The sequence below is a fragment of the Lineus longissimus genome, chromosome 2, assembly GCF_910592395.1.
Source record: "Lineus longissimus chromosome 2, tnLinLong1.2, whole genome shotgun sequence".
Classification (NCBI taxonomy): domain Eukaryota; kingdom Metazoa; phylum Nemertea; class Pilidiophora; order Heteronemertea; family Lineidae; genus Lineus; species Lineus longissimus.
Window position 1 is genome coordinate 28,102,844 of NC_088309.1, and position 12,802 is coordinate 28,115,645.

General features: G+C 43.2%; 1 protein-coding gene across 1 annotated transcript; it reads right to left on the reverse strand.

Moving 5' to 3' along the window:
* Window positions 1-2,914: 2,914 nt before the first annotated feature.
* LOC135483058 (red-sensitive opsin-like) lies at window positions 2,915-4,573 on the reverse strand (the record flags this gene model as incomplete). Its single annotated transcript, XM_064763567.1, has 3 exons — window positions 4,234-4,573; window positions 3,558-3,577; window positions 2,915-2,965 (listed from the first exon to the last, which is right to left on the reverse strand). Coding segments are annotated over exons 1-3 (411 nt in total), but the record flags the coding sequence as incomplete, so codon positions are not given.
* Between the last annotated feature and the right edge of the window lie 8,229 nt (window positions 4,574-12,802).

Sequence of the window (12,802 nt, forward strand, 5' to 3'; positions counted from 1 at the left end):
GACTGATTACGATACGAACATGATATATATAGCGATTCCAGACAAAACGCCGTGTATGTGATGTATGCTTTCATGAGTAACGTTACACATACCTGGGCGCATCAGTTTTCATCGGGATAGCCTACTGTATTTGGCAGCGGAAGGCTAAGCCTTGAAGACTCCAAAAAATAACTTAGCAACATCAGATGAATATAGTAGGCCTTTCCTCTCTCCTTCGATTCCAACAGTAAGGAACGGCAGTGTAACTTATTCGTTTATCCGCAAGCGAAGAAACTAGACTGGGCAGTTTGTCGCAAAACATCCAAATACATGTAGTACCCTACGAATCTGCAAGGGGCGCGTTAACGATAATGTTGCAAAATGAATGTAAAAATTGGTCGCATCGGTCGTAAATATTGTCTTATTTTTCAAGATGAGAGTATGTTGATGATAAGAAAACGTAAACCAATGACAGACCAGTATTTCTTAAACCTTGCAAGTGTTTTGGGATCCTTGAAACTCCTTATATTTATCAATGAAACCTTATTCCCGCCTAAGGTTTTGACCGGGCCGTCCAAAACTCCCCATTTTTTGGCGGGCCCTTCCCTTTAACTTATCTCAACCCTACCATTCATCCTGGGGGTTACGGACCTGGGGGAACTAGATCCGGGATCTAGAGGAAAGAACTTCCACACGAGAATGGGATACGTACTCGGTTTATTTTAGATACCTTACATCGTTTTACTCTTGACGGGGTTACACTGGAACTCCCTCGTGTCAAGGGAGAGACACTCTATATACAGGAACTAACCAATCAGAGTGCACGGAATGGACTGCATTGCGCCACTGCAGCCAATACGCCTCCAATCAGGAGGCCAGTAGCCTACTGCAGTGCGCCAGGCAATGCAGCATACCTGGACGCAAGGGCCCAACGCGCCGCGTAGCGGCAAAAAAGCGAAGCTGGCGAAACATTTATAACGGGTCACCGTCACTTATTATTGGACTTATAGCGCATTTACGGGGTTGCAACTATTTTGCTTTATAGTGTCACCAGGAAAGAAAAGCATGCGACCTAACGCCGATCTATTTGTATAAAGTGATAATTGGAAGGTATATAGTAGGAAATATCAATAAAATAATCATTCCATTTCGTCTTTTGAGGGCATTTTTGATTGTAAAAAATATATGTGTACGTCACCGTAGTCTCTGCAATGATAATTTTATCAGAGCAGTCTCGCGCAAGTAGAAGTTCTTTACCTATTAGTTCTTCACTTATTAGTCTCAACGTCTGGCGCAAAGCCAGACGTTTTCCATTACGATTTCACTACGATGTTTGACAAGAAGGAGCAGTGCGCGAGATATGCTAATGAGCAGACTTCCCTCGCTTGAGTTTCTGAAGAATGTTCCATATCGCGCTAAGCTCATCACTACTGATTACGACAGGCGTGCAAAGGTAGGTATCTGCTCCCCAACTTCCACCCTAATACGGTACAATAAGTTACCATTTGATGGGAATGGGACAATGCCCTCACTGTGTATGGAGTCATAGGGATAAGAAGATATTATTCATTAGTGTTGGTACAAGTGATTTTGCCCTAAAAGCATGCGCATTCAAAAAACAAAATATGCAAGGTATCACGTACATGACCATGACGACGTGCAGAAAGTGCACTGGCCAGTGCATACCCTATGGCTATGTACTAGTAAACATGGTAAACATGAACAACATCATTATTCATCGGCAGTTCATTTTACTCCGAGCTTTTCCTGAAACATATAGCCATGATAATTAGGCCTACCATGTACCATGACCAACAGCACTAGATCATGTAGATGTCAACAAGTTCACATGAACCGTATAATCCCATGTGGGGCATGCGTCTAAACCAAAGCCCCAAAATCACTTGTTTTGGTCTATTTCAGTTTCACTTGTGTTTCCCCCGTCTCCCAGTCCATAATACATTTACAGTTTACAATCCCCGATCATGGCCCAACAAAAGGTCATCGGTTGACTAAAGGAACACAACTGTTCAATGTATTTATAGTTGAATGCGATCAAACTACGTCTTTTCAATCGTGGATTGTAAATTTAACCCCATGGGCCTAGGGAAGGCCCTATAACAATACTTTCGACACAGTTATTATCTCCGCTGCCTCCACCATGTTACACACAGTGCTCACTGCTGATTCTAAAATGCGCCACCTAGTCAAAACAGGACATATGTTCTTCTAGGAATAGCCTAGATCTCTTTCCAATATTTCGTCATTCCACTATCGTCATCACCTCATCATACTTTCATTGACATTACAGGCACACATCCACAGAGCACTCTTCAAATCATCTACACAGTGGTTATCAAACTAGGATTATAAAGGTAATTTCTTAGCCCCGCACAGTGGGTTTCAGTCTTGATAAAGGGGCACTATCCAAGATAAAGTTACAAGAAGTAGTCAATAGGGGTCTCTCACCTCTCACTGTATGTCCACACTATTCACGCTTGTACGAGGAATACATTCAATGCTGAATCTAACAACACCCAGTGCCCTTACTCTGTATATTAGTCACTGGAAGATGGCCCATTTCACTCCTTCCTTCTACTTCACCTATAGTCTCATTGCAAACGCCTCAGTTCTATGATATCACATTCACTTTCAGCTGTCATGCAACGCAACAACTGTGCTATCTGCCATCGCACATCAACGAAGAAGTGCAGCCGCCCACATTCCACCTCACGTCTGTCCGACCAGCTGCAATCCTCGAGGACGCCACACTGCACCACGATGTTTGACAAGAAGGAGCAGTGCGCGAGATAGGCTAATGAGCAGACTTCCCTCGCTTGAGTGTCGGAAGAATGTTCCATATCGCGCTAAGCTGACCACTGCTGAACATGACAGGCGTGCATTGGACTGGTACAGGTTGGAACTGAACATTGAATATGCTGGTGGTGACGCTTTCTGATGAGAAGTCGGTCGTGACTGATGCAGTATCCTTGGACTTGTCCACAGCATCGTTCAATCATTGCTCTCTGAGCTGCCTTGATTCTGTACTTACCCAAATACTAAGACCAAATGCCTGTTGACTGTGCTTTAAGAGAGACTAGCGCCATGCCTAGAGATATGACTGACCCCTATTGGCAAATTTGTATGACTTTATCTTGCCTACCTAGCTGCTGCCTATAGTCTCCCTTTAACTGCGGAACACTTCAAAGTCGATAAAATGCCATGTTCCACTTTTTAATGTGTTCAGACCGCCATTTTCAAAATAATCAAGTCAGGACACTGCCTTCTAGTCTCATAATAAATTTTGCTTTCCTCAATAATAACATTTCTACTTCTTCAATGCTTTCATCATTCCAAACTTCTCCTCCTCTGACTTTTACAGGGGTACAGTCATGGCAATCAAAACCCAAATACTGAGACCAAATGCCTGTTGACTGTGCTTTAAGAGAGACTGGCGCCATGCCTAGTCTCTCTTAAAGCACAGTCAACAGACACCAACCCCCTCAGACTCAGAAACCACAAACGCCCAACCCTTCCTGCTACCTTAATACTTCTGGGTAGGGAACGATTACACTTACTAGGTTGTATTCTAAAATACCTTGGTACCGTAAAGTCAACTTTTAAATGGAAAATGCATAAGCCTCGTTCTGAGAGTGGAGTGTTTTGGACACGCAACCAAGATGCTCTACCAAAGTTCCCTCGGGTTGCACTAAAATGTGGAACCATGCACACAGCTCACTTCAGAAGTTTGAGGCTCTCAAAACACTGCTTCAAACACAAATCAGCCAAGGAAGCATCAACCACCCTAAGTTTTTTAATGAGCACTACACATATTTGCTGAGAAAAACGCTCCAAATAGCCCATTTGCGCGGATTTTAGCGTCACTTGAGCGAGCCGATCCGGACTTCCTATACGGGCTGCCGTAACATAATGTAAACAACGGCGCTACCGGCGCTCCGGGCAGGCGATGGATGGAATTTGCCAAATTCGCACATATTCAAGTTATTTCGTGGCCTATCTTTTTAAGTTTGAGGTATTTTAGAATAGAAATTGAACCCTCGGCTTCGGACCTTGGTTGAGTTACCAAGACACTCTCGGGTGGAGCTAAAATTTCGTCCAAACCCTCGCCTGTCGGCTCGGGTTTGGACTGTATTTTAGCTCCACCCTCGAGTGTCTTGGTAACTCAACCAAGGTCCTCCGCCTCGGGTTCAATTCCTTAATTCTAGGCGGTTTATATTGTTGATGAGTTGGGGCCGCTGTCATGTATCGCCTCGGAAACCGGCCGATTGCAACATTGCCGAATTCCGTACATGTGAGACAGAGCATCTCGGAAACGCTTATTGGTCAGAATGTATATGACGAAATTTACCGAAGCTGACGACTTGGCGAATACTGCAGGCAAGAGGGTTGCGAGGGGGTCGATACTCAGGTTGCTAAAGGACTTTATAAACGAGACAATGGCGTATGGACTCCAGCAGATCATGTAGGCGATGGCTAGCAGCACGGTCATCTGAAATAAAGATTCACATGGCGGGTTGAGTGGCGGACTCCCCCTTCGTGATATGTAGCCGTTGTGTCTTGTAGAGGGAGACATGAATCTTAATTATTTTACATCTATGCTTACTCATATTGTTGTATTGATAAAATAGATTGAGACACTTCAGGATATATTTTTACAATTTAGAGAAAGAGGGGGCGACACACTTGTCATAAATGGTGCCACTCGCAGATATAGCCGGTAGCTTATTGCCGGTGTGACAGCGGATATATACCCCCTGGAGTCATAGTCCGGTAGCATTGTATTTGATCAATTAAGCAGTATGATCTATTGTACCGCTAACCCTAACCAAAACATTTAGCAATGCGGGCTATTGTTACACGGACTATCAGCCCTAGGACTACTATCCCTTGCACACCGGTCTTTCAGAGTTGTGTTCATGTCACGTTGAACGCCCCGCCAAGAGTGCGCGTTGTACGTCAAGTCCGTAACTTGTTTAATTTCTTTCTAACGCTTCTCCTGAAACTTTATGGGTAGATTTTGGTTTACCTTTGCTATTCGTATATCATCCTGTCTCACTAGTGCGGAAGGTGCGTCTGTTCCATGAATGGCCCTGTTACTCTTCCTCACCTCCCAGCCAATCAGGATATAACAATATATCATGCCAAGGAACGGGATGGTGAAGTTGATGATGAAGATACACACGATATAAGACATATTGACGGTGGAAGGATCGTCCCATGCAATGTCACAATCCACCTGTAAATGATACATAGAAAACCAATCAAGATGGCAGAGGACAGTCCTCAAGCTGTAAACGGCTGACTTTTTACTGATTCTATATTCTAAACCAACCAAAGCGGTTATGGTTGCGACAGAAACAGACACTCGTGGCTAGGCTGCAACCAGTGTGTTGTAGAATTAGTTGATTAGGATATTGATAATGACTCTTAATTACGCTCACCTTGATTGACGACATTGTGTAGCTGTTCCAGCCAAGGAGAGGACATGTGGCCCAGACCACAGCAAAAAGCCATATCACAGGAATCACTTTCATCGGGTTCAAGAACGCTAAAATAACAATGTTACACTCTTAGAGAAACCGATCCCTGGGTTGGCACTGGTAGGTATAGTACACTAATATAAAAATTATTAGTATAACCAGACCAGACCATTGTAACAGACCAGAGTCCGTAACGCCTTCACTGTTATGCATTATCCTGCATCAGCCCATCATCATAAAAATACAATTTACAAATTACAAAAGATCAATCATTATACATCATTGGGTTTTTCTCTGTTCTATTGTAATGGGCCAATAATGAAAAAATGTCACCAACTTAGTTTTTTTGACCTGCGAACAATAAGCTCGCATCTGGAGGCAGCTATGAAGCAGTGGGTGTTCATTGAGGCGAGGCCGGTGGTGTAGGCGAAGAAGCCGGTCACCTTACAAACGGTAAGGCCAAATGGCCAGCAGTGCTGCAAAGAGAGAGTAAGGGATAGACATACGTTACGTGTAATCATCTCCTTCACCCATTAATATTCTACTTAGGAATGAGAATCGTCGACATTGGAGTTCTTTCTTGTTGAGAAAGTCTCATTTTGTAAAATCACTGATTGAGGTCACAAGGTTCCGTAATATTCCTACCTCCAAACATCCAATTAGCTAATTGTTGTGAGTGTGACATCGTCACCCAATTTAATATTTAATGCCCATAATACCGTAATACATGTATACTTGTACATTGTTATTGTGAAAGATGAGCAAAGTTAACGCCATTCATTCTGGCAGGGCAATGCAGGGTCAGCGCTAAATAAAAGGGTGAAAATAACTAACCATCAACAACGCCGCGGAGCTCAAGATCCCAGAGGTACATAGCAAGCTGATATCAGAAAAAGCGAGGTTGATGAGAAGGAGGTTTGGCGTGGTACGTAGTTTCTTGTTTTTAATATATGCGACCACAACTGACGTGTTCCCAATTATGCCAAGAATAGCTGAAATGGACGAAATGTTACAACATGTAACTGTTAATGATAATAATTTACAATTAATAAGGCGACAGAGGTCATCATCCCAGATGGGCAGAGCATCCCGATATCAGACATGGCTAAGTTGACGAGGAAAAGATTTGAGGTGACATCAGCTTGCTGTTTATCATCCACGAGGCCACCACGAAACTGTTATTGACCCAGCCACGACTTCTCTGGAGGCTAAACTTTCCATTCACACAGGTACGATGCCAGAGGAAGGTTATCGTTGCACACACAAAGTTAAATACTACATGTATCACTTACTTGCTGTTGCCATATATGCACCGAGGACGTTTAAGACTCCTGGGGAGAAAAACTCCGTGGTGTTTTTAGTACATTCCATCTCTAACTAACGCAGAGTGATCTGCTCGGGGGACGCTCATTTGCCTCCTCGCAGGGGCCAAACTACTTGTTCTAGGATCGAAACACCTGCCAATTAGGTAACATTGTCATGGAAACCGCACTGATTTCAGTCTATGGTGTCATGTATGGTCAATCAGATGCGTTTGTTCAAAGTTGTCACTCTGGTTTTGCACCTCACCATTTACCTACGTGGCAGTCAATCACGCCATTTGGTGTTTAACAAACTGTCCCCGCTTTCAAGGTGACTCTTTCAAAACGGTCATGCCATGGTTTGTTAACAAAGTTGATGGCATTTGATTAGTCAAATTGTCATCACATCGTTAATATCATCCAATTGTCCCCTCACATTTTCCCCATAAAATGGACATGCATCCCTAAGGTTCCCAGTGGGAGAGTCGATTTATTGTAGGGGTACTGGAAAGTAGGCGAAACAGGAATAGGCGAAACAGGAAATAGGCCAAACAGTTCTGATCGAACTTATTCATCGCCAACTATGACAATCATTAGGGGACAGAATCGATAGAATTATTCTCATCATCGTCATATTTGGCTTCATTACCCAGACTTAGACCTTTGCCAGTAGTTAGGTACTTTCAGCGTTATACCATCCTGGCACCAGTTGTTTCAATATATTCCACCTCTCGATATTTCACGACATCGGAGTAAAGAAGCCTGATCACAGGATGAGATTATACATGCACATGTCTAAGTCTTGGTAATGAAGCCAAATATGACGGTGATGAAAAATTCTATCGATTCTGTCCATGTGTTATTACCGGCCGAATGTTTCTTTTGCTAACATGATGCCAAGGTGATTGTCATAGTTGGCGTTAATTAAGGATTATTTAAAAAATACATTGTGTTCAGCCTCAATTTGAGAAAAAAGAGGCAGGTTTATAGTAATTGACACACATCCCGAGATATAATATTGATAGGCATTCACTTCATATAACAATGCGTTGTTCAGTTTTTAAAGTAAGTATTATATTGCACGTTCTTCATTCTAGCTACATGAATAGTCAAACTGGAAGTAGCAAGCTACTGTGGCTTGGTGGTACGTGTAGGTAGAGAACTTTCTCATCGAAAATGGTAGCAAGATGATGATCCATTCTTGCGTTTGACCATTATCTCAATTCTGTGCTTCATCTATCAATTTCCATTACTGTTCGTAGAAGTGTAGCCTCGAGTGACCAGTTCAATATTGCTAATTCATTATCACTCCAGGGTGGCTTCTTCTTGGCCGATTGCGGATTTACGATTAATAACATTTCGGATGTTGACAACGCATTTTTGTAAACAGTAGGACGGAATAAGCACACAATGAACGTTTCGTCCCCTCCTTGGAGCTACTTGTAATCAGCCCACCCATTCTTGTTTGGGGGAAGAGCCGAGGTGTTTTCAAAATGACATTGACAGTTTGCAACGATGCAAGTGTAACTCGTGCTACATTTATACCAGATGCACATGTAGGGAAATACCGGTAGAAAGATAAAGTTGCGTGGCCTGATGATGGTGAAACGCCTTTTCCTGATCGGGACCGCTTTGGTAATAAGTGTTCATCCGATCGAGGAAACTCATCGAACCCAACAGACTAGATGACCTTATCTTTCTATAGGAAACCTCGCGACTCAAATATCTACATGATGAACTGAGGAGAGGAAAGATACTGCTTTCAAACTGGAAATAATGATGTCCCTACCAATGTATGGAGCGTTGATATTGATGGTCTCTGCAGCACCAGTGGCGGGTGAGTTTGACAAAAATTAGTTATGGTTTTTGTCAATACATTATTGTTTGGTTTGACATTTCGTTGTTATTGGAGTTGGTCTTGCCCTATACCGGTGACTTGTAAAGATTAGGAATCCGTTTCGTCACATGGATCGGTTTCAAAATATCTGCCAGCCCAGGTGGGCTTGACATGTATATACTAATCTCAGGTCAGTAGTGGAGAGATTGGGTACGCCGTCAGATTGACGTCGTTTCTTTGGATATGCTCGCGTCTGGCGTAGATGAACGTCGGATCTTCGAGAAGTTTAGCCCGTTTGAAGTTTAACCCACATATTTGATACACCCTTCGTGCTCACGACTGCCATTCTCTTTCCAGGCGGTTCTTTTAGACGTGACGCTTGGTCTGACCTACAGTATGGTGTGCCCTTCTCCAGGCTGTCGCATTGGTGATGAAGCTGATACGTCGGTCCGGTTCATCATGACTTCTGATGACAACGGTAAGGTTTGCTTCTTGATGGAGGACACCTCGCTGAGCCCAAGAAATGATCTCATGTAATCAATGTGAGACATTCTATAATCAACATTATCAAGTCTACGCAATTCTTTCACACCACATGACGTGTATCAAGTTGTTCAATGAGGAACTATCTTATACAGATCCAACTTTTTCTTTATTTTTCAAAAGGATGTTGAGAATGGGCCTCACGATCTTTTGACTCCATGCTTGTAACACTTTTTGATGTTCACCATCACTCAACAACGAGAAGAAACAGCCAAAAGGACTACTCTTCTTTTTTCCAGGGGGATGGATGCATGGAAGTTTCGAACTGCGCCAGGGGTTTACCGGGAACTTGATTGAAAGCATAACTGATATGAGAGTAGCATGCGCTGTCAAGTGTCTCCAAAACGTTCACTGCCTGGGATTTCATACAAAAACTACCTCTAAACTGGTGATAAAATTGGACCCAGTCTTTTACAAGTGGATATCAGCAGTGGATACTGAATCAAATATTGCCAAGGAGGACTCCTACTTCACATTGTCCGGAAACCGGGACGCCATCATTGGTTGATTTCAAAGTTGGTTTTAGTGTTGGGTGTTGGGGGTTTCCCTTCTTAACACCAACATTGGAAACCTACCCTGAAGCCGTAATTTGTGCGCTGTGGCAGGCCCATGCAGCGACAACCTACAATACACCACACATACCAATCCACCACGCGCTCTGACTCTGTCAGGGCGGTGACAAACTGGCGTGTTTACCGCCCCGTATTTCAACTCTTTAATACGATTTTAATCCGACGGTAGGCCAATTTACCACTCTGGCATGTCTGGTGTTTACTCATTTCGCAGTGGTTTTACAACGCCAACACCGTTATGTTGTTTTCTATTTAAACTTGAGATAAATATTGTTATGCAACTAAGTTGGTTAAGGGTTTATAGAAAGTAAAAGTTATTAGTAACAACACAAAATGTTCAAAGAAACACGATCGCCCACTGCATATAGGCCTCACTACTGGTATAGGCCTTAGTCCAAAAGACAATATTATGTTCACTGCTGGGAAGGTGGTCGGTTATGACGTTGGCTCACCTGAGAGAATATCGACTCCAATGACAGAGGGAAAGCCAAGAAAGGAAGGAGCGACATTCGAACTTCTACTACGGACGAGTTTCTGGTAAGTTTGATTTAAACAGAGTGCCAAGTTATCATCATAAGATTGAGTCCTTGGTCATTGTGGTAGGCCTGACAAGAGTCTGGCAAATGTACAACCAAATGCCGGCATCTCTATCAACCAGCATGAATAACAAATATTCCTCTTCTTTCCCCTTCAGCTATTTCCTGTGACCCACTCCATCCAAAATGGTCAACCTGGCTGCCATAGCTTCAGTCTTCAAGAACACCTTACTGAAAAAGATACTCGTTGTGAGTACGTTAGTGTACATGGGCTTCCTAATGATCTACCTACAACCCACGGCCATGAAGGTGGAAAAGAAAAAGGCTTTTGATAGATCAAATCCATCAGTGACATTACGGACGCTAAATCAGTATCTCGAAATTGAACCCACTGCCAATAACAAGTTCAGAACATGGCCGCAACTGCTGGTTTACCATAATTTTGATCTTCACGTATATCACAGGATACTTGAGAATGACACGTCAGAGAAGATTCCCCACATCATTCACCAGACTTGGGCAACTCATAGCGTTCCGAACAGATTTGTACCTTTAGTCGAAAAGTGGCTGGTGAACCATAGAAAATGGCAGTACTGGTTCTGGACGGACGAGGATGGAGATCGACTCGCTAAAGTCATGTTTCCAACCTTGTACCCACTGTACAGGAGATACGTGAAGAGCATCCAGAGAGTTGACGTGATGAAGTATATGATCCTTTTTGTTTTCGGAGGAGTGTTTGCTGATCTTGATCTCGAGAGTATCATTCCATTGGACCAACTGACGCGACTCCATTTCAGCTTTATTGCACAGGAACCGGAATTACACTCAACCATCATTTGGAGGCGTCGGCGCATGCCAAGTAACGCGTTAATGGCGGCGAGGCCGTTGCATCCGTTTTTCAAACTGCTTCTGCAGAGCTTGGAGCACAGTTACTCTATCAATCCAGAGTACGAGGTCGCAAACATGACCGGACAGGAGCATATAAATAAAGTTCTCCTAAAGTATGATGCTTGGATGAACGGAAGTCGTAATATTCAGGACACTGTTTACCTGGCTCCGCCTGCGCAGTTCATGCCTAATTTTGCCCCATATGCGTTGGATTCTATCAAAAGTGTGTGTAGAAAGCGTGGCAATGATGACAAGTTGATACATGTACCTTGCATAAAACTTTGGAAAAGTAGATTTATTCCCAGAATTATACCCGGTGAAACTTACACAAGCCATCTCTGGTCCCATTCAAATTCGAACCCTACATTATTTTTAGACAAGAATAATACGAATCGTGTCGATAAGATCAGACCAAGTATGGGACAACGCGCAAATATTCAGTCTGTTCTCGATTTTGCTGAATCAAAATTTGAAAAGTTTGTGTGGTAATTCAACCCTAATGCAGTGCTGACCTGGATACAATGCTACCAATCAAATAGGTGAGTCACGTGACAGAATACGCATTGTAAGATGATCCGCAAAATGACCGTGATTAGGGACAATGTGCTTATACCTGATGTCCCTATTATCCAGGTACTCGGTCAGTGGATAGGCCAAGCCTATTCGTGGATCTGGGATCTATTGATTTTCCTGGGTATTATATACTTATGTTAAACCTGTTATTAATAAAATAATCACTCTCCCTTTAAATCTGTTGTATATCTTTTCATTTCTGTGTTCAGTTCAATGGCCATTAGCACGTACATAAGGCAAGTGTGTGCTTGTAAGATCTGATATCGTCCTCCATAGACGGATATGTACACATGCTTTTTGAAGTTACAGCGGTTGTAGTTCAATCACACATGGTCCTATAACAGTATTCATATGTAAGCCGTGACCATGTCCGTTTCTCCTCTCACGCCGCACCCAGCTTCACGTGTCTGTACTCGGGCTTCATTTCCCGGAGCGGCCTCTCCCATCGGGATATCGCTCACCGCCTTCACACCTCTCAATCCATCAAATATTGTCTTGGTTATGAGAGCTCGGGTGCTAAGAATAAGCACAATGGCTGCGATAACAAGTTGAATGGACCACATGGCCAGTGACATCTTGATGTTCAAAGAGATGACATGGGAATCTGGTCCCTGCTCCATGTGGATGATCTGCTTGCCGAACACAAAGACTGAGAAACAAAAGCTTATCAGACCAAACAAGATTGCGAAGACAGTTAACACTGTTCGTAGAATCACGATGGGTTTCTTCATGCTTTTCCACGTAGTGAAGATGACTAGTCCACTGACGAGGTGATAGAGTCCGCACCAGATTCCCACTCCTACGAATGCCCACTCGTCCAACTGCAACAACAGTTTGGTCAATCCTAACGAAAAGCTAATGAATCCACACAGGAATAACCCCAGGCCGCAAACAGCTTTCGTCAGATGAGCTTCTAGCCTCTGTTTGACTTCCGTGTTGTCAGGTTTGTAAAGCTGCTTCCTGTCCATCTTGATTGCTGTTTCGTGATTGGCTTCTAAATATTAACTGCGGAGCTGTAACAAATAGTAAACACCATTGGATAAAAAGTTCGTACGTCGCTGAGTAATTTGAA